This window comes from Capricornis sumatraensis, chromosome 1, assembly GCF_032405125.1.
Source record: "Capricornis sumatraensis isolate serow.1 chromosome 1, serow.2, whole genome shotgun sequence".
NCBI lineage: Eukaryota > Metazoa > Chordata > Mammalia > Artiodactyla > Bovidae > Capricornis > Capricornis sumatraensis.
Window position 1 is genome coordinate 121937809 of NC_091069.1, and position 23792 is coordinate 121961600.

Below are 23792 nucleotides of genomic sequence, written 5' to 3' on the forward strand. Positions count from 1 at the left end.
AAGCTACCGATCCATGTAAAATTTCATTGCTTTCTTCAAGGTTAACAAACTATGAAAAACAGGATGATCACTACTGTTTTTGATAATCATTGCTTTTTCCATTTTTTTTCTGTATATCCTTCATAATGAAAAAGAGCAAAGTAACAACAACTGCTTATTAAAAAATGAATAAGGGATAAAGAAGCCAAGAAGATATTAAAATCTAAAAGTTATATCCTATTTGAGCTAAATTTTAGTTTCAGGGCACACAACACTGCAAAGATAGAAATAAGATCTAAAAGAATGAGGCACATTATACACTGAAATCCTTCCTATTCAACAATTTATTATAAGATGGTGAGAGATATTGTAATGGTTTATGTACATAATTGAACTGAACTTGTGAACATTGATATTGCATGCTTACACTGTACTGCTCTGAAAGTAATGTAATAACTAAAATGTGAACTCCTTTATTGCAAGGATTTGAATAAATGAAAAGTTTGTTTTAAAGTTTTTTAAATTCAGATTTTAAAATGTTTTTCTCTGTAACATAAACTTCACCAATTAGAAAACAGATCAAATGCAATACTAAAAATACTATAATTAGAATAGCATAATATTGATAATGATTGAAGCTGCAATAGAATGTGAGATTTCATTATACCATTCTCCCATCTTTGTTTCAAATGTGCATCACACAATTTATCATGGAAATTTTCAAACTACATAACCAAGATGGAATGTGTCCCTTTATTTTTGTCAGTTGTTAGAACATACAAAGCAGATCAGAACCCAAAGTAAAGTCCAGAGCATACTGTTGCAGACTACTCACAAATCCACGGATTTCTGTATTGAAAGCCAGTGAGGTTTTGCTGTAATTATTTTGCAGTATTTATCACAGTGCAGCTTGGCTTACACACAGTACATAACTTTTGCTGCTTTCCCCTAGGTCTGATTAGAATTAAACTTGAGGATGAGATGGCTGGATGGCATCACCGACTCGATGCACATGACTACGCTTGAACTCCGGGAGTTGGTGATGGACAGGGAGGCCTGGTGTGCTGTGATTCATGGGGTCGCAAAGAGTCAGACTTGACTGAGCGACTGAACTGACTGACTGACTGAAGTCTGCGTAGGCTCAGTGCAAGACATATGATTAATGTTCTTACAATCAGTGAAGTAGTTAGTGACCAGTGTCTAAGTGGTATGGCAATCTTGTTCAAATTATAGACAAATGAAAGATCTTTGAAAAGCAATATCCAACAGGAAGCAGTACAAATGTTACATGAGATGTTTTAAAAGTGCCTGACACATAATATATATTCAATAAATTTAAAAATAGTCATTATCCTCTCCCATTAGCATATCTTTATGTAAATCCCTACAACATGCTCAATAATGGAAAAACTTCAGTATGAAGAAATACAAAATATTTGGGGAACATTCTTTCTGCTCTATCTAATGAGACAAATGAGGACCCTGTACTGAGCATTCTTTGGCCACAACTCACTGGAAGCATGAAAAAGACACATGACTGCTCTAAGTATACATAGGTCTTTTCCCTGTCTGTTTCATTTGAATAAATTGTATTTTTCTCTCTGATTTTACTAGACATTTCTTCTGAAGCACCTAATCTTCTGTTAATCCAATCTAATCTTTATTTTTTTTTAATCTCTAGAATTTTGATTTATTCTTTTATGCTGTTATGTTTCCCTGTATTATGTTCATGCTTTCCAGCTACCTTGTATACATATGCAGTATATGTATTAAAAGAAAAAGAAAAAGGATATGTGAATGTTCCTATCTACTAATACTGTCAACTTTGAATGGATCTGTTTCTTTTGATTGATTTAGCTTTTCTCCCCTAATATGGGTTATATTTTAATGTACCTTGTATACCTCATAATTTTTATTAGATGTCACACACTGTGAATTTTATGCTTTGAGTGATATAAGTATTATAGAAATTTAGTGATATGATACATTATATACATAAATATATATATGATCTCTTTCATGAGATATTGTTAAATTACTTGAAAACAATTTTATTCTTATGAGACTTTTAAACTTTGCTAGGCAAGCTGGGGACAGTCTTTAGTTTAAGACTAATTCGATTGCATTACTAAAGCAACCCACTCCAGGATTCCCGTGGTTCTTTCTGTGGCCTTGCAGTTTCCTCACATACACACACACACACACACTTATCAGTATTCAGCTGAAGACTCTTGGGGAAAGCGCTGAAGATCTCTGGAGCTCTCTCTGTGTAAGTTTCTTCTCCACAGAGCTCCCTCTCTCTGGTACCCCATTCTGTGATTTCTAGCACCCTTAATTATTCAAACTCAAAGTCAACACTGGCTCCTCAACTAGGAGAAAAGAGCCAGACTCTTCATCCTTGTACAGCAGCCTGGAAACTCTTGACATAGAATACTTGTACAGTCACAGGGCTCATGTCATTTGTTTCTCTTCTCCCATGGATCAGTATGTAATCCATCATGATATAAATTTTGTCTGTTGTCATTGTTAAAAGTCAGAGCATAAATCAAGGCTTTCTTCATCCAATATGCCTGGAAATATGAATTCTAACAAGTATTTTAAAATGTCACTAGTCCCACACTTAACATCAGAAAACGCAAGGAATATACCACTAGTGACAACATTTTGTCACATATATGCAAATTCTTATGGTATACAACACATTGTTATTAACAGCATTGTTTTTACCAGCCATACATCACAAAGTAGAATACTACTTGGCAATGTGTGTGTACATTTTTTCTTCTTTTAAAAACTCATATCATTTCAAATATACATTAAATATATACATCACTGGATATATAAGAAATACTATAAAAATAATGTGTACAATTACTGCCATATGTATTGGCAGTGTTACAGCAAATATACACTCTGTTTTAATGCACAGCTATGCTGAATGACTCATATATTTTACTTTAGTGCCTCATAACTACATTTTAGGTAGGAGGCTCAAAAAGATAAAAAGTATTTCTCAGCTCTGTGCTGAACTCTTCTCAGTTGTATTAGAGTATAACAATTATGGAATTAACAAAATCACTTTATTGGAAATGCTATATATAATACATGCACACAAATACTAAAAACTAATAAGTATAAACAAAAATACCAAAAACAGTTTCATCAAATCCTTTCAGTAAATAGACACAGAAGCAAGCTACCTCTTAAAGATGACTAAAAATTAAAATTTTGTATAACATACATGAACTTCCTTGAGCTGATTTTATTTAGTTTGTATTTAATTTGTTTGTTTTGTGATAAAGTATCTCTTCATAAAGAAAAGACAAATTAAAAAAATTGTGTATATACAAACTCAACTATTTATGATTGCTAGAAGTCTTCAATTAAAAGAGAAGATACTCTCTAGAAAGGATCTAAGTTATCAAGATAATAAAATAATGCATAGCAGAAAGGGAGTTGCAAATGGTAACAAAATTTATTTCTTTACCAAAGGCAAAAAGATGTATTAAGACAGTTTCAAAGTATGGAATGAATGAATTAATGCTACAACCCTAAACCATAGAAAGGAAAAGATACAATGTGGACTTTGTCAGAAACAATAACAGAGTATTATAGTAAATTTCTATATTATATTCTTTTATTAAAAAATAAAATTATGTCTCACACAGGTCTGTGATGAATATTTACATTGATATATATCAAAATTAGATGATAAAAATTTACAGATGTTATCATTAAAGGGGAGCATGGTGGAAACAGAGAGCCAAGAAGCAGAGATGATCTGGGAAATTATATTACCTTTTCTACAAGAAACAAAAGTGATAAGAAACACCCCTCAAGAAGTTTCTGTGTGCTGGAATATGCAGATATAGAATGTTTAGTAAACAATTATATTACTGGGCAAATTGCTGTAAATATTATAAGAAGGTATTGGAATAGTATAATGCAATGTGATATCTCAAAGTGCTGATCAAAACAGCAGTTAGACTTGTTTTATCTGATACAGAAAGAGGAGATCCAGCTCTTTATGGTATACACAGGAAAAGTGTGCCATTTAATTGCTTGCTAACCTCCTGCCTCTATAAAATTAGTCTATGTAAATTCCTTAATTATCACCTTTTCTATCACTTGGCCACGGAGTATATTTTAGTTTAAATAAGCAAGTGATGTATGAAGTAATCAGAATATTATATCAGTTTATTCAAATGTTTGGTGGCTGAGAGGTTAAAGTGTCTGCCTGCAATCCAGGAGACCAGGGTTCGATCCCTGGATTGGGAAGATCCCCTGGAGAAGGAAATGGCAACCCACTGCAATATTCTTGCCTGGAGAATCTCATGGACAGAGGAGAATGGTGGGCTACAGTCCACGGGGTCGCAAAGAGTCGGACACGACTGAGCGACTTCACTTTCACTTTCACTTATTCAAATGTTTATCACTTTGTATGCTACTATTACTTTAGCATTCTGTTTTTCCTTTAAAATTTTTGCCCCAATAGATTCACAGCTCCTATGACTTGGCTAGATGCAGTGAACTTCAGAACTGAATGCAAGTATTCATATAGTAAGTCAGTTCTACTATTCTGTACATAGTTTAATTTCTTATCCAGTGTCAGATTTTGTAATTAAAAGAATAGTGTTCTACAATTTATACTTAGTTTACCTGAAGAACTCAGCAATTAATCTAGACATCAGTTCAGTTCAGTCACTCAGTCGTGTCCAACTCTGTGATACCCAGAGTTAAAAACCAATAGGCTTATCATAGAGACTTCAGTTTGGCAGTTAAGGACTCTCTCAGCAAACTCAAACATATTGCATACCACAATTAGTACATCAAAGACTTGTGATAGCTTTCTCTACATTTACAACTCACAGTGTACATTCGAAGTTGTAGATGGATAAAGTACATACACTATTGAAAATCTTCCAGCACCCCAGGATTGATGGAGGAAAAGTGAAGAAATCTTACTAGGATTAAATTAATTGACTTTAATAGTAGGACTTGAGGGAAAAATGAAGGCAATAGAGATTTGAAGAGTGACCTATCATGTTGGGGGCTTCCCATGTGGCTCAGAAGGTAAAAAAAAAAAAAAAAAGAAAAAAAAATTCAGCCTACAATATGGGAGACCCAGGTTCGATCCCTGCATCAGGATATACCCTGAAGAAGGGAATGGCAACCCACTCTAGTATTCTTGCCTAAAGAATTCCATTGACAGAGGACCCTGATGGGCTGCAGTCTAAGTGATCGCAAAGAGTGAGACATGAGTGAGCAACTAACACACACACATGCTATCATGTAGAGCAGTGTAGGTAATAAAAGGGTTTTCCAAATGATATCAGAAGCTATTGGAGGCTTCTGAACAACAGAGTGATATTATCCAGCTTATTTCCAGTGGACCAATTTCACTATTTTAACAAGAATAACAAGGGGCAAGGGTGAATGTATTAAAACCTTTATAAAGTTTTTTGCAATAATCTTGACAAATAATTTGGAGGAGGGCATGGCAACCCACTCCAGTATTCTTGCCTGGAGAATCTCATGGACAGAGGAATATGGTGGGCTATGGTTCACAGGGTCACAGAGATATCTGAAGTGATTTAACATGCATGCAGGCAAATAATTATGCTGGCTTGGAGCAGAGCAGTAACAGTTGGGTTTTGAGAAATGATCACAATTTTAATATATTTAAAATAAGAATAACAGGATTGACAAAATTTGAATGTATGTATTATAATAAATAAAAGTCAAAAGATTATACAAAAAATTTTAGACTATAATACCAGAAGGAAGTAATCACCATTTATTGAGATTGGGATGACCAAGGAAAATACAGAACTAGAGACAATGTATGGAGCTGGGTCGGGTAGTTATTTAATGTGGAAATGTAGCTACTTGGTAGATGACTGGATACAGACAATTATGGTTTAGTTGAAAGGCTCCTACTTAAAATTTGGATTTTTTTCAATCCAGTTGGTAACTAAAGGCATGAGACAAAATGAATAAGTCAAGGGAATAAATAGTTATATGAGAAAGGAATCCAATAACAAACCCCAATTTAGAGCCCTAGATAATTTAGAGGTCAATTAGAACACCGAGACTGATGAGTGAAAAAACAGGAAAGTATACCATAAGCCAGAGCTTCCCAGGTGGCACTAGAGGTAAAGAACCTATGACTCAATGCAGGAGACAGGAGATGCAGGTTCAATCCCTGTATCTGGAAGATCCCCTGGAGGAAGGCATGGCAACCCATTCCAGTATTTTTGCCTGGAGAATGTCATGGACAGAGGATCCTGGCAGGATACAGTCCATAGGGTTGCAAAGAGTTGGATACAACTGAAGCAACTTAGCATGAATGCATGAATAGCATAAGTCAAAGTCTATGCAACAAGCAGAAAGGATTATTTAATTGAATCAATGCTTCTCTTAGGTAAACAAGTAAAATTAGGTTTCCTAATTTGTGATAAAATTTAGAGAAGTGAATGTTATTAGTAACAAGCTTTCCAAAGAGCTTTTGTGGAGTCACATGATCAAAGCCAGACTAGAATATATTCAAGAGGTAATTCTAGGAAGAATTTAGAGAGAACAGGATTAAACAACCTTTTCAAGAGATTTGCTATGAATAGAGGCTCAGCTCAGATGAGATCTGGAAGCCAAATATGATAGTTACTGGGTTGGCTAAAAAGTTTGCTCAGGTTTTTCATAACATCTTACAGAAAAATTCAAAACAACTTTCTGGCCAATCCAATATCTGTCTGTCTACATATATATACAGACTTAAAATATATATACTCATATATGAAAGGTGGGCTTCCCTAGTAGCTCAGATGATAAAGCGTCTGCCTCCAATGTGGGTGACCCAGGTTTGATCCCTGGGTCTGGAAGATCGCCTGGAGAAAGAACTGGCAACCCTCTCCAGTACCCTTGCCTGGAAAATCCCATGAACAGAGGAGCCTGGCAGGCCACAGTCAATGCAGTCACAAAGAGTGGGACACGACTGAGTGACTAACACTTTCACTTTCATATGAAGGATATATGTACCGTTACCCAAACTGTGCATTTCATACCCATGACTCATTTATTTTGGAACTGGAAGTTTGTAGCTCTTAATGTCCCTATTTATTTATTCCCCACACACCAAATCACCTGTTCATTCTCTATATCTTTAAGTCTGTCTCTGCTTTGTTATGTTTGCTCATTTGAATTGTTTTTTAGATTCCACATATAGGTGAATTAGTAGTTTTGTCTTTCTACGTCTGAATTATTTCTGTTAGCATAATGCCCTCTAGGACCATACACGGTGGCAGGATTTCATTCTTTTTTTAATGACTGAAAAATATTTATATAGCATGTCTTCTTTATCTATGTATAGACTGATGGACACTTAGGGTGCCTCTGTACCTTGGCTCTTGTAAATAAAGGTGCAATTAAGCTAGGGATGTTTATATCTTTTTGAATTGCTATTTACATTTTCTCACCATCAAAGATTCAGACATGATTAGCAACTAAACAACTACTATTACATTTTCTGTGAATGAATACTCAGTAGTGGAATTGTATATCATGTCATATATCATATAGTAGTTACATTTTTAGGTTTCTGAGGACTCTACACAGATGTCCATAGTGGATGCACCAATTTACAAACCACCAACAGTGTACAAGGGCTCCCTTTTCTATACATCTTCACCAACACTTGATATTTGTTGCTTTTTGATAATAGCCATTCCAAAAGGTGTGAGGTTATGTGTCACTGTGGTTTTGATTTGGATTTCTCTGATGATTGGCTATGTTGAGCATCTTTTCATATGCCTGTTTGCCATCTGGATAGGAGTACGTCAAGACTATATATTGTAACCCTACTTATTTAATTTTTATACAGAGTACATCATGAAAAATGTCAGGCAGGATGAATCACAAGCTGGAATCAAGACTGCTAGGAGAAATATCAACAACCTCAGATATGCAGATAATACCACTCTAAAAGCAGAAAGGGAGGAGGAACTAAAGATCCTCTTGATGAGGGTGAAAGAGAGGAGTGAAAAAGCTAGCTTAAAACCCAACATTCAAAAAACTAAGATCATGGCATCCAGTCCCATTACTTCATGGTAAACAGGTGGGGAAAAATGGAAACAGTGACAGATTTTATTTTGGGGAGCTCGAAAATCACTGTGGACATTGACTACAGCCATGAAATTAAAAGGCATTTGCTCCTTGGAAGAAAAGCCATGACAAACATAGATGGCTTATTACAAAACAGAGGTACTTCTTTGCCAACAAAAGTCTGTAAAGTCAAAGCTAGGGTTTTTCCAGTAGTAATGTATAAATGTGAGAAGTGGACCATAAAGAAGGTGGAGATTGAAGAACAGATCCTTTCAAACTATGATGCTGGAGAAGACTCTTTAGAGTTCCTTGGACTGTGAGGAGATCAAATCAGCCAATCCTAAAGGAAATGAACCCTGAATATTCATTGGAGGACTGATGCTAAATCTTAAGCTCCAATCTTCTGGCGACATGACACTAAGAGCTGACTCACTGGAAAGAACTTTGATGCTGGGAAAAAATGAAGGCAAAAGGAGAAGAGGGCAGGAGAGGACCACATGGTTGGGTAGCATCACCAACTCAGTGGACATGAATTTGAGCAAACTCTGGGAGATAGTGAAGGACAGGGAAGCCTGGTGTGCTGCAGTCCATGGGGTCGCAAAGAGTTGGACATGACTTCGTGACTGAATAGCAATATGTTTTTTCCCAGCAGTAAAGTATAAATGTGAAAGTTGGACCATATAAAAGGCCGAGTACTGAAGAATTGAAGCTTTCTAATTGTATTGCTGGAGAAGACTCTTTAGAATCCCTTAGACTTCAAGGAGATCAAATCAGTCAATCAAAGGAAAGTAACCTTGAACATTCATTGGAAGTATTGATGTTGAAGCTGAATCGCCAATACTTTGGCCACCTGCTGAGAAGAGCTGACTCACTGGAAAAGAGCCTGATGCTGGGAATGATTGAGGGCAGAAGGAGATGGCAGAAAATGAGGCAGTTGGATAGCATCACCGATTCAATGGACAGGGTGCTCTGAAGTTGATGTTGGCTCACTATAGGGTGGTGTTGGATCCAAGGGTGGCTGTATAACTGTGTAATACCTTAATATGGGTACAGATTATAACTGGATTTATTGTGGAGATAAACTGCTGAGTCACAATCCTGTATAACAGAACCTCACATAGTATGAAAGGTCAAATATTAATATATTTTAACAATAAGCAAATTCACAGAAAAAGAGTTCATATTTAGATTCGTAGTTACCAGAGGCAGTGGTGGATTAAGGCAGTCAAAAGACAAACTTCCAGTTATGAAGTAAACAAGTATTAAGAATGTACGATACAACATGATAAATATAATTAATACCACTATAAGTTATATATGCTATATATAACATATATATTTATACATATATAAATTTATATTTAAATGAATATAGTATGAATATAGTTATGTATTTATATATATACCCATCGCTGACTCAATGGACAAAATTTGAGCAAACTCCAAGAGACAGTGGAGGATAGAGGAACCTGGCAGGCTATAGTCTATGGGGTCACAAATAGCTGAACGCAACAACTGAACAACAAACAAATGTTATATGTGAACATCGAGAGTGCAGTTCCTATCAGTTCTCGTCACAAGGAAACATTTTTTCAATTTCTTTAATTTTATTTATATCTGAGATATTGGATGTTCCCTAAACTTACTGTGATAATCACTTCATGATGTACACAAGCCAAATAATTATGCTGTATATCTTAAAACTTACACAGTGTTTTATGGCAATTATGCCTCAATAAAACTAGAAGAAAAATACAGGAAAAAAGATATGCAAGAATGTTTATATCCATTTCATGTAGAATATATATCATAGATATATTCTATGTGTAAATTATATCATTTAATCTACATACTATATTCTATAATATATATGTGTGAGCTGCTCAGTCATGTCCAACTCTTTCAGAACCCATGGACTCTAACCAGCTGGGCTCCCCTGTCCATGGAATTCTCTAGCAAAGAATACTGGAGTGGGTAGTCATTCTCTTCTCCAGGAGATCTTCCCAACTAAGGGAACGAATTTGGTCTCCCACTTTGTGGGCAGATTATTTACCATCTGAGCTACCAGGGAATAATGTATATTAAAGTAACAATGAAATAGTTCTCAATGTTGATGGGAAAAATAAGGTGGTGAGTAAAAAAAAAAAAAAAAAAAAAAGTTGGGAAAAGATAAATTATTGTGCTAATATCTATGGTATGTTAGAGAGGCTGGAACTACTATCTACATTAAAAACTTGAATATTACATTCATGGTAACATAAAGGTTCACCTACACATGATGTAGATGCAATCATAGGAACTGGTTACAGTGTTCTTTTGATTGTTTTTATTAGTAAATGAGGAACCAGTTTAACAGCTGAGCTTTCTTAGGACAGAGGAAGTTTGTGAACTTGAGCGTGGAGGAAATATATGAGGTAGTTGCCAAGAAAATATGGGCTGAGTACTGAAAAACAGACAGAGCATGCATTAAGCTATGGGTCACAGTTTTAAAGGGAGATCATTCAGAATGATTCCAGCTGAGTTTAGCTGTCCTCCAATATGTGTGGTATAGGCACTGAGGTTACTTAAAGGATGACTGGTATTTTTCTGGAAATAGTTTTCAAAGAAAAAAAGGATTGAGGAATGTATATATGGTAATGATTATAACAGACAATGAAATTTAAGCTGGGGAATAAAAGAAGTGAATAGAGTGGGTGATTTGAGCCAGGGAAAAAATGATAGAATCCATAGATATTAAGACTACATCATTTCTATGTATTTGATAGACTATAAATATGATTTTCTTACTATCAAATATGAATTTTAAAAAATTAGGCATCCAAGAATGAAGAGCTTGGAAAGTTGGATAAGAATTTCTATGGATTAAAAAACAACAGCAATGATGGTGCTTTAAGATACAGATCATGACAATATATAATAGCCAAGGAAGAGTCTCCTAAAAGGGATTTTTCCCTCAGTAAACACAACTACTTGATATATGACTGAACATAGTTATTACTGAAGATCTTGAATATTTTTTATTTAAATTTATTATTTGTTAATCCATGACTCAAAAGTAATGATGGGATTATAATAACTGTGCTAAAGTACTTTTCATTTATATATATTCAATTTTACAAATTAATTATCATGTAACTAGCATTTTTTTTATACATTTGTTTTTGCTTCATGCTTAAAATTGACAATACAAATTTATCAAATGTATTTTTTGCAAGTTCCTTACTAGAATGTTTACTGAAATATTTTCAGATATCTATGTCTAATTGTCCGAATGTAAAGCAATTCATTCAAATTTATTTCATTTTGTTCTTGAACTTACTATCTTCCACTAAAATATTTCATAAATAAATCAAAGTTACATTTACTAGGAAATTTGTTATTTTTGTTGTCTATGGATATTCACTGAAATCTACATATTTCTTTGTTACTAGATTATTTTATATTTTCCTCAATGGTATAGATTCTTTCAAAAGATAAAGTAAATAACACATGAAATTTAAAACAGAATATGGCATTCACAAGAAAACATAATATTATTTTCTGTTATAAAGACAAAGAGAACTAACTTTCAGTATGTAAATAATTTTTTCCCAGAATAATCATGGTAGAATTGTTAACTAATATATTATCCTATGAAAAATATAGTAGTTTCTTTCTGCTAGAAATACTTATATATAGTTTAAAGTAGCCATTCATTAATAAATAGTTTTAAAAAAGAAAAATGATATTTTATTTTTTAATTGTTTCCTAGAATTTCCTCAAAAAAAATTTTTTTTAATTACATGTTGGACTTATGACTAGTCATCTTGCATACTTTTTGTTTGAGGTGTGAGCTGGAAAAGAAACTTCAGAAAGTTGTAAATGATTGAAAATCCACTTCTCAACAAGCTCAGAAGCATCCCAGGAAGATTTCCAATATGCCTAATTATATTCTACTATCTACATCAGATGAGGAAAAGAAGTATCCATTTGCCTACTGCCCAGCAGGGATCTACAATACTGCTCTCAGAGCACTACAATGAAAAAATGCATTAGGATGATTTTTAAAATGTCACTCAAATATAAAATCCTTCAAAAAAGCCCATTATCTGTGGAAAGACAAAAAAATACAGGCATTAAAATCTGCAGGTGCCAGAAGCAAGCTCTTTAGCATTCTTCTCTACAATCAGAAACTTTTCTTTTTCCAATGTAAAGACATTACCAAAGTAATCTTAGCTTTTCTTATAATTGAGTTGTACAGATGAGCTATATGGAAGGAAACTGCAAACACATTGCCTCATAGCTTAAGTTATTATAAAATCATAAACTGAAGAATTAGTAAATATCTGAATTTTAAGAAGTATTAGCATGGAAATAAAAAGTATATCTTAAAATATATGATTATCTACTGACTCAAGAGAAAGATGTACAGAATAGTGAAATGTTAAAGATTTATTTTATCCATCATGGAACTGAAAAATGGATCAACTTACCTAAAGTCACAGAGTAGGTAAATGGCAAATCCAGAAACTGAAATAATCACTGTTGCAACTACCATAATTTCAATTAAATAAGTCATTTTATTTGAAATGGGGATACAATTCAAATATATTTGAAATTCATGAGCAATACAAACAAATTATTTTCATATTTCTTATTCTATGTATAGCTGTATTGGATATCTAGATTACATTAATTTCAGTGTTGGTGTGTATTTCCATGTGTGTGTATGGGGGGCTGTGATGAAAGAAATATAGTCAGTTGAAAGGTAGAGGTTCTCCACAGGGTGCCCAAACAAGAGCAATTTTGGGGAGTTTCAAAATAAAGCTCTCTAATCACTGTCAGGGATGCTGTAAAAATACTTAGGAACTGGAGTTCCTGGTCACAGCAAACACCTTCTTCCAAGACACAAGAGACTACTCTACACATGGACATCACCAGATGGTTAATACTGAATTCAAATTAATTATATTCTTGGCAGATGAAGATGGATAAGCTTTATACAGTCAGCAAAAACAAGACTGGGAGCTGACGGTGGCTCAGATTATGAACTCCTTATTGAAAAATTCAGACTTAAATTGAAGAAAGTAGGGGAAAATCACTAGGTCATTCATGTATGACCTAATATAAATCTCTTATAATTATAGACTGGAAGTGAAAAATAGATTCCAGGGATTAGATCTGATAGAGTGCCTGAAGAACAATGGATGGAGGTTCATGACATTGCAAGGAGGTGGTGATCAAAACAATCCCCAAGAAAAAGAAATGGAAAAAGACAAAGTGGTTGTCTGAGTAGGCCTTACGAATAGCTGAGAAAAGAAGAGAAGCAAAAGGCAAAGGAGAAAAGGAAAGATATACCCATTTGAATGTGGAGTTCCAAAGAATAGCAAGGAGAAATAAGAAAGCCTTCCTCAGTGATCAATGCAAAGAAATAGAGGAAAACAATAGAATGGCAAAGACTAGAGATCTCTTCAAGAAAATTAGAGATACCAAGGAAACATTTCATGCAAAGATGGGCACAATGAAGGACAGAAATGGTATGGACCTAACAGAAGCAGAAGATATTAAAAAGAGGTGATAAGAATACCCACAAGAACTATACAAAAAAGATCTTCATGACCCAGATAAGCACCATGGTATGATCACTCGCGTAGAGACAGACATCCTGGAGTGTGAAATCAAGTGAGGAAGCATCACTATGAACAAAGCTAGTGGAGGTGATGGAATTCCAGTTGAGCTATTTCAAATCCTAAAAGATGATGGTGTGAAACTGCTGAACTCAATATGCCAGCAAATTTGGAAACCTCAACAGTGGCCACAGGATTGGAAAAGGTCAGTTTTTATTCCAACCTCAAAGAAGTGAAAGTGAAGTCACTCAGTCATGTCCAACTCTTTGCCACCCCATGGACTATAGCCTACCAAGCTCCACCATCCATGGGACTTTCCAGGAAAGAGTAGTGGAGTGGGTTGCCATTTCCTTTTCCAGAGGAGCTTCCCAACCCAGGGATTGAACCCAGTCTCCCACATTGTAGGCAGACACTTTTACCATCTAAGCTACCAGGGAAGTCCAAAGAAAGGCAATGCCAAAGAATGTTCAAACTACTGCAGAAATGCACTCATCTCACACACTAGCAAAGTAATGCTCAAAATTCTCCAAGCAAGGCATCAACAGTACATGAACTGAGAACTTCCAGATATTCCAGCTGGTTTTAGGGATGGCAGAGGAACCAGAGATCAAATTGCCAACTTCCGCTGGAACATCGAAAAACCAAGAGAATTCCAGAAAAAGCATATACTTCTGCTTCACTGGCTACGCTAAAGCCTTTGACTGTGTGGATCACAACAAATTATGGAAGATTCTTAAAGAGATGGGAATACCAGATCACCTTACCTGCCTCCTGAGAAACCTGTATGCAAGTTAAGAAGCAATAGTTTAAACATGACATGGAACAATGAACTGGTTCCAAACTGGGAAAGGAGTACAACGACAAGGCTGTGCATTGTCACCGTGCTTAAATGCAGAATACATCATGAGAAATGTCAGGCTGGATGAAGCACAAGCTGGAATCAAGATTGCTGGGAGAAATATCAATAACCTTAGATGCAGATGACACCACCTTTATAGCAGAAAGCGAAGAGGGACTAAAGAGCCTCTTGATGAAGGTGAAAGAGGAGAGTGGAAAAAGCTGTCTTAAAATTCAACAGTCCAAAAACAAAAATGGCATCCAATCCCATCACTTCATGGGAAAGAGATGGAGAAACAATGGAAACAGTGACAGACTTTATTTTCTTGGGCTCCAAAATCATTGCAGGTGGTGACTGCAGCATGAAATTAAAAGACACTTGCCTCTTGGAAGATAAGTCATGACAGGCAGCATATTAAAAAACAAAACATCACTTCACTAAAAGTCCATATAGTCAAAGCTATAATTTTTCCAGTAGTCAGATGTGGATGTGAGAGTTGGACTATAAAGAAGGCTGAGCACCAAAGGCTGAGCTTTTGAACTGTGGGTTTGCAGAAGACTCTTGAAAGTCCCTTGGATTGCAAAGGAATCAAACCAGTCAACCCTAAAGGAAATCATTCCTGAATATTCATTTGAAGGACTGATGTTGAAGCTGAAGCTCCAATATTTTGGACACCTGATGTGAAGAGCTGACTCATTAGAAAAGACTGGAGTGCTGGGCAAGATCAAAGGCTAGAAGAGAAGGGGATGACAGAGGATGATATGGTTGGATGGTATCACCGACTCAATGGACATGAGTTTCAGCAAGCCTTGGGTGATGGTGAAGTATAGGGAAGCCTGGTGAGCTGCAGTCCATGGGGCCACAAAGAGTCAGACAAGACTAAATAATATGGCACAGTTCAAAGTCTGGAAGAGAGACTTAGACATTTTCCAGGAAGAAAGGCTCAGACAGGTACACATGTATACATCTCTTAATGTGATTCTGATGTACAACCTTGGTTCAGTACCTCTCACCCTTTCCCCTGATTATTAACTCAAATTTAAATATCACAACAAGGAAGAATATCAGGGTAAAAAATATTATTTAAGATTTTCTTATATAATGTAATGTCAAATGAAAGAATTTTCTTTTAGACATTGATAATCATACAAACTGTGATACAGAAATTCATGGGAATGGAATTCTATCACTTGGAATTTAACACATTTCATTATCTATAATCCCTGATTCTTGGAAAGTCTCTGCAATTTTGTAACTTCCATTCACTCTTTTGTCATACAGTAAGCAATATGTCTAGTTCAACCAGACATGGCTGTCTTTAAAGTATTTGAACAACCATATCATGATTGTTTTTTTCAATTATTTAGTAAAACATTTTTGCTGGTTTTATCTGTCCCTAGTTGTTGTTATTGTTGCTTTTTTATCAGTCTTAATATCAGGCACTAAGAATTCCCTATAATTACACACTAGAATGCATCTTCAGGATTTGGTAAAAAAGTATAAATAAAATTTCTTATAAACTTATTGGTACAAAAATTTTGCAAATTATAATTACTTACAAGGTACATTAAAAATACTTATGAACTGTCTTTTATTATTAAAGATGATGCTATAAATGTTACCATATTTCAGTTTTTCATTTCACTGCAGGTTTTATAATAAAGTGCAGATATTTGAAACACTGCTCTCTTTCTTAAATCAGTAATTGTGGATTTCGCAGTCTCATTTTGTAAATTCTATTTAAAGAGATAAAAGAAGTTGAAAATCTTAAGTTGTTTTCTATAATACAAAGGTGTTGCAAATTATACCATTAACTTTTTTTAAGTTTGTTTTTAAATCAGTATAAGCAGTTTTCATCAACCTAAACAAATTAAAGGAGGTATTCTGAAGATGATATATTTTCCAAAATGCACCAATGCAGAGGCCTGTCAGAAGAATAAGCTGAACTAAGTCTGTGATAGCACAGAAAAATATGCCAAAGCTATGTCTGGAGGCTAGAGAAGTCCACTTATATACTTAAAATTTCTATTTTGATGTGAAATTTCACATTTCAAAATTGCATATTCATAAGTGAAACACTACTAATTTTAAATATGCCTTGATTCCTCTTCTGAATAGTATGCACTATGAAGCAGAAAACTTTTTTTTTTACACTGCTGTATTCTTTGTGCATAGGATAGAACATGGACACATAAAAGCCCTCAATAAAAGATGCTGATGGTTGTTAAAAGAACTTGCGTAAATGGTACAAGAAACATTAGCAATGGAAATTTCTGTTAGTTTAAAGATTATTTTACTGTTTACATTTTATTAAATGTAATTTTCAAGAACACATATTTGCTTTAGAATGAAAAAATGAGGAAATACAAAAAGGTTAATATAATCTTCATATTTTATATAAATAAAAAATTAAGAATTTTTAGTAGAGATTTTCAAATAATGTGAAAAACTCACTCCATTATCCTTTGCCATCCATTAAAAGTGGTTTATATAATAAATCATTTAAAACCATTCTAGAAGTTTCCTTAGGTCCAAAGATGTACCTACTCAAAAAATAATATCCTAGAGCATAAAATAATAATGAACACAATAGTAAAATTATCAATGTCTTTATGCTAAGAATTTAATTTGTTATAAAATTTAAAACATATTATTCAAGTGGTTGTATCAAAGAACTGTCTCTGTTTATGGTTTCTAGAAATCCCTTTTCTCTTGGCATTTTATTCTGCAAGAACATTTGAAGCATGGTACAGATCATAGTGCCTCAATTCATGGAGAAAAATACTTGCCACTTTTCTACAATCAAATTAGAAACACTTTGGTACAACTATGACTTCTGCATATAAGTATAAAGATAACTGTTAAAGTGTACATTTATACTTTGTATTGTTTATTTTTAATCTTAAATGTGAGTTTATTTGAAGGAATAGAAAGCAATCTGGACTTAAAGAACTGAAGTTAACAGTGAATCAGTCAGTAGGGTTGTTTTCTTTGAAACAGAATAAAACACAGTTTTCAAATAAGTGCAAAAGAACAGATAATCCTATTATTTTAATCACAAAGTTTGAGCTGATCTAAACACAGGCTATGATCAGCATTTCATATTTTACTTCAGCAAAATAAAAATAGGTTATTTTTGAAGTTAAATCACTATTTTTTTTCCTAATTTAATACAAATTTAAGTTTATTTTGGCCACATTTGCAGGCATGTGAGATCTTAGGTACTGACCAGGGATCAAACTCACACACACTGCATTGGAAGCCCAGAGTCTTAACTACCAGTCAGGGAAATTCCACTATATTTATTGAGTTTATTGACATCATTTTGAAGGATCATTTGGTGTCAAGGACTGAAATTAAATGAGTTTTTGCTACTAAGATTTGTGAACTTTCTACCTATTAATTAATAATGTAGTATATTTATTTACTAGAGGGAAGTGATTGACCTCACAAATAGAAATATCTCCCCAAGGCAGGGATCAAACCCAGGTCTCCCAAATTGCAGGCAGATACTTCACCAGCTGAGCCACAAGGGAAGCCCAAGAATACTAGAGTGGGTAGCCTATCCCTTCTCCAGCAGATCTTCCTAACCCAGGAATAGAACTGGGGTCTCCTGCATTGCAGGCGGATTCTTTACCATCTGAGCTATAAGGCAAGCAAATTAAAAGAGTTTTTGTTACTAAGATTTGTGAACATTCTACCCATTAATTAACAATGTAGCATATTTATTTACTGTAGGGAAGTGCTTGACCTCACAAATAGAAGAAAGGCAAATAGGGTTTGTTCTCAAAATTTCATAGCCAAACTTTGTATCAGGTTAAATTGATGCAAGTTTGAAATAAGTATTTTAAAACTATGGTGTGTGTACCAGTGAAGGTGTACATGCTAAGTACGAAATAGCATGTTCAAAAAATGTTCGATACAGGATACAGGATGCTTGGGGCTGGTGCACAGGGATGATCCAGAGAGATGATATGGGGTGGGAGGTGGGAGGGGGGTTCAGGATTGGGAACTCATGTACACCCGTGGCTGATTCATGTTAACGTATGGCAAAACCAATACAGTATTGTAAAGTAAAATATAAAATAAAATAAAATAAGCAGAGACATTCCTTTGCCAACAAAGTTCTGTCTAGTCAAGGCTATGGTTTTTCCAGTGGTCATGTGTGGATGTGAGAGTTGGACTGTGAAGAAGGCTGAGCACCGAAGAATTGATGCTTTGAACTGTGGTGTTGGAGAAGACTCTTGAGAGCCGATTGGACTGTAAGGAGTTCCAACCAGTCCATTCTGAAGGAGATCAGCCCTGGGTGTTCTTTGGAAGAAATGATGCTAAAGCTGAAGCTCCAGTACTTTGGCCACCTCATGCGAAGAGTTGACTCATTGGAAAAGACTCCAATGCTGGGAGAGATTGGGGGCAGGAAGAGAAGGGGACAACAGAGAATGAGATGGCTGGATGGCATCACCGACTAGATGGACATGAATTTGAGTGAACTCCAGGAGTTGGTGATGGACAGGGAGGCCTGGCGTGCTGCAGTTCATGGGGTTGCAAAGAGTTAGACATGACTGAGTGACTGAACTGAACTGAATGCACGCACAAAGAAAATATGAAAGAGTTAAGAGTTAAATGACAACCAGGATTTTGTGAATTTAAATTATTTTCATTTTCATAGTACAAGGTAGAGGAATTGAAATTGCAATAAGGTATTTTATGGATTCAGTGTTTACCAGAAGTTTGTATGTAGGAAAATTTAACAATTTAAAATTTTGTCTTAATGAGAAACTTCTTTAATATTAAAAGTAGACATTTTTCTCTTGTGAATTTATTTTTAGGTTGACTGTGATAGTTGTCTTTTCAAAAATAAATCATTCTTACATTTCTACAAGTTACTTGGTGAAATGGAGATCAATATGAGATTTAATTATATATAAAACACTGCAAATACAATGCTTTTGAAAATCACTGTATATTAAATTGCTGTTACCTTATCACCTTCAGAAAAAGTAATGCCATCCACTGCTCTTTTCCAGGTGATTGCTGGAATAGGCTCCCCTTCTGCTTCACATATCAGTGTGACTTGACCATTCTCATATGTAGTCTCATTTTTAAGCTGTATTATGTGAGGCTGTACTGTAAAAAATATATATATTACTCAATCTGTATTAAAAGAAAATATTATTATTCATAGTGGGCATTTGAGTACACAATAGCACAGTATTAAATTGTTAACTTTGCAGTTGTTATAGTGCCATGCTTGCTTTAGAAGAGTGCCAGGAGAATTGCAAATTATAGGAGAAATAGCTTTGAAAATAATGTTCATAGATTACAATTATAAAAATAATTTGAAGTGGTTTAGAAACCAATAGGCAAAAAGAATTCTTTCCAAGATTTTGCTAATTAAAGATATTTAATTTTTTCCTCTTAAAGCTACAAAATTAAAATGTCCTCTTAAAACCACAAATGTACTATGTATGTGTGTCTGTGTATGACATTTGCTTTTGTAGTGATTATCTCTTAAACTTTCAAAACAATATCACAAAATGGGGGGAAATAGTGACTGTACCCTGAATATATAGTAAGTATAACTATGTACAATACTTTAAAAACTTAACAAGTAAACATATATACATACTATTTATCTTTATTATTATGGTTGATTTATTTTGCCCCTAGATTGCCTTAATATTATTAGACATAATAGATAATTATTTCTTTATAGTTATTACAGCTATAAAACCAAACCCTCATGTTTACTAATGTCAATTATATTAATATTAAAAACATGTCCCTTAACAAATTTACATATGCCAAAGAGCTTTAAAATTTTAAACTCTGTATTGTCAGTATTTCTTAGGCTTTTATTTGTTTGAACATAAAAGTGATAAAAGCACATGTTACTTCAGAGCAAGTAACAGGTTTTTTTTTAATCATTAAGTGTAATCAATTATGAAATATATGTATGTTGTTCTTAATCTTAGAAAATTAAATTCTTGATATCAGAAACAGGACATATATAATTTTTTAAATTCAATGTTTATTTCATTTACTTTAATGGTTTTAGCTTTATTTCCATTATATATGAATGATTTTGTATCAAACACAATATGAATCTGTTCACTGTTACTATGCAAAGTAATTACAACAGTCAAGTAGCATATCATTTTTCCTTCATTATTTTCTATTTAAAAGGTAAAAAAAAATATTAGAAGCCTTTTGCCTTTGTTCTTACTCAGTGTCACTTAAATTTTAATAATTTACTAAACAGTATTTCATATAAGCTCATTGAGATCGATTAAGATTATCCTTTGAAATTATCTCAAGGTTTATCATTTCTAATTATTAATTTAGTTTATACTAAGTCACATTTAGCATTGTATATTTTAAAAAGAACATTTTCTTAAGTGGGAAATACTACTTGAATAAATTATATGCTTTCTATAATTTTAATAATTATTAGAAATAACATACTCTTTATTCTATGTGAACAATTTTCTCCTTGTTCATAGCTCTGCTGATTTCTCATTATTAAAGATATTTGTGTAATCACATCTAAGCATGACCCTGCTGAGCAACTTTCCAACATCATGATCTCCAAAATAACAGCCCTTTTTAGATTGATCTAGTTTCACATTCTTCTTAGAACATCTTATCATTCTAATTTTACTTTAATATATTTTGGTATATTCTTTACTGTCTGTCCTACTTAACTAGAATATAGGCTTTATGAAAATCTCCCTGGTACAGGAAATATTTCTATTACAGCTATTCAAGGACCAACTGGCCAAGCGTATGTCCACAGGTGTACACCATTCATTTTTTGGTCTAAACAGTATTGCTGCATCTGTCAAATGCAAAAACTGGTCCCTTCTACTCTTCAAAGTATTCCTTCCTTCCTGCCCCTCTCATTGTTCAGAAAGTGTTGTGATAACAACATTGCTAAAAATGGAGAACACACACTAAATATCAGTAATGCATATAAATCTTCGTGTTTGTGTTTTAAAGAGAATAATCATATTCTAAATATCCACCACCAAAATCTTTTCCTTGTACAAATATAATAGAAGCTAAATGAATAATTAAAAATGTATACATTGATTTTTGTACTTTCTATAAGTTCCATAAAGAAAGGAATATGGCTCTAATGTGGAAGATATTTATATTGCATGTCCTTTTAATAAAATGAAAAGGGAATATTTAATCATGGTTCCAGGTCAATATTCCTAATTACAGCCTTTTGAATGAACTCTCGAAGTATATTAAAAGTAAAACTGAACCCAACATGTGTCATTTAAACATTTATGAAGAACAACCCACAGATAAAATAGATTTCGTTATGTACAATTTTAATGAATTTTCTTCCAGCCTCTGCTATGAGTTCATCAAATATTTTATAAAAATTTACATTGTAATCTCATATAATTCTTAAATAAATCTATCTGGTAGCTGCAATTTTAAAATATATTTTAGAGGAGAAAAAACTAAGACATAGGTTTAGAAATTAATTTAATTATAAGTAGCTCGTATAAGCGACAGAGACTTTCACAGTTTGTCTCAGACCTTTCTCTAGAGATTACAGGTTTAACTACTGTGCTATAATACTTACCAAAGACTTGGAGAAGCACCTGTTTTTCATCTTCTCCTGCCTTATTTGTAGCCTTGCAGACATAAGGGCCCCCATCACTATTGATTATGTTCCTGACAGTGAGTTCTGTATTGCTTCCTCTCAATGAGTACTTTTCATTTTCTTCAATGAACTTGCCATTCCTAAAGAAGAAAACAGAGGTTGATCTTCATAAATTTGAGTTTATTTTTCAGGAGCAGGTCACACTTAGCATTTTGACCTATAATGGTCAATCACTTCATGGCTACTGTCATTGATACCTAAAGCTATATTCCAATTAAACTTATACATTTATTAGCTCAAGAAAATTTAATGTATAAGTAGTAACATTATACTTGAAAGTTGCTTTGACTTTAGAGTCAAGAATAACATTTGAGTTGTGTTGAAATCTTGACATGCATCTTGGGCAAAAAGCACTCTCTTTCATTTCATACTTGATTATTAGCAAAAATAAAAATTAAAAAAGCTTTATTCTGGTTAGTCAACACTTATCTATGAAGTATATGTATTTACTAAGTTACAGGGACACAATAGACTTCCCCAGTGGCTCAGGGGTAAAGAATCTGCTTTCAGTGCAGGAGATGCACGCTCGATCCCTGCATTGGGAAGATCCCCAGGAGAAGGAAATGACAATCAACTTTCACTCCACTATTCTTGTCTGGGATATCCCATGAACAGAGGAGACTGGTGGGCTACAGTCCAAGGGGTTGCAAAGCAATCAGACATGACTTAGTGACAAACCAACAACAAGTATAAAAATTTAGGATCTCCCTTTAGGTGTTACTTCCTTGGTGGCTCAGACGATAAGTAGTCTGCCTGCAATGCAGGAGACCTGGGCTCAAATCCCTGAGTTGGGAAGATCTCCTGGAGAAGGAAAGGCTACCCACTCCAGTATTCTTGTCTAGAGAATCCCATGAACGGAGGAGCCTGGCAAGTTACAGTCCATTGCATCACAAAGAGTCGGGCATGCCAGCAACTTCACTTTAGGAGTAGGGAGATTTACCTATCCATATGAGTTTAAACTAAAAAGGAAATGTATTAAAGGATTATTAAAATATTTCCTAGAAAGAAACAATATTTTTCTGATATTCTAAATGATCTTTTCAGTGAATTCTAGTCCTGCTTTCTAGAAAGTACTGCCATATATCTTAATCTTTATTTTCTATGATGCAAAAACATCAATTTTTCCAGTTTTTATTGACATGTTTAAATATACCGCAAAATCTGCAAAATATTCACAAGTGGTGTACAACATTGGGCAAATACTAAATGGCAAATGTATACAGTGCTCTGCAATTTTATGCTTTTTCATAATTTCAGTAATCAAACATTTTCAAGCATGAATAATGACAAGATTTCAGCATTTTTGTCTAGAATTTTATGTACAGATAGCACTTTCACCCCAATTCTTAATCTAGTCAATAAAGAAGTATTCATTTGTATCATCATCATTTAGAAGTTTTAGCAATTTGTGGCTTAAGACTCACTCTCTTTCTCTTATCAACCTGGATAAATACAATTAGCCTGTACATGTGCACTCTCCCTCCCATTCTCATTCACAGATGAGAGAACTAAACATTTAAGTATGATTTCCCCATCTCTCAATCCACAGATGAAAAGGCTTAGGTTTACACAGTATTATAAACAGCACGTT

At 34.1% G+C, this 23792-nt stretch overlaps 1 protein-coding gene across 1 annotated transcript in view; it reads right to left on the reverse strand.

The window, feature by feature from the left end:
• The window catches only part of NCAM2 (neural cell adhesion molecule 2), a 251778-nt gene that overhangs the window by 158071 nt on the left and 69915 nt on the right, over positions 1-23792 (reverse strand). The window contains exons 7-8 of the mRNA XM_068967942.1: positions 22121-22281; positions 19502-19647 (exon numbers count right to left, since the gene is read on the reverse strand). Coding sequence (XP_068824043.1) covers positions 19502-19647; positions 22121-22281 — 307 coding nt within the window. The remainder of the gene's footprint in view (positions 1-19501; positions 19648-22120; positions 22282-23792) is intronic.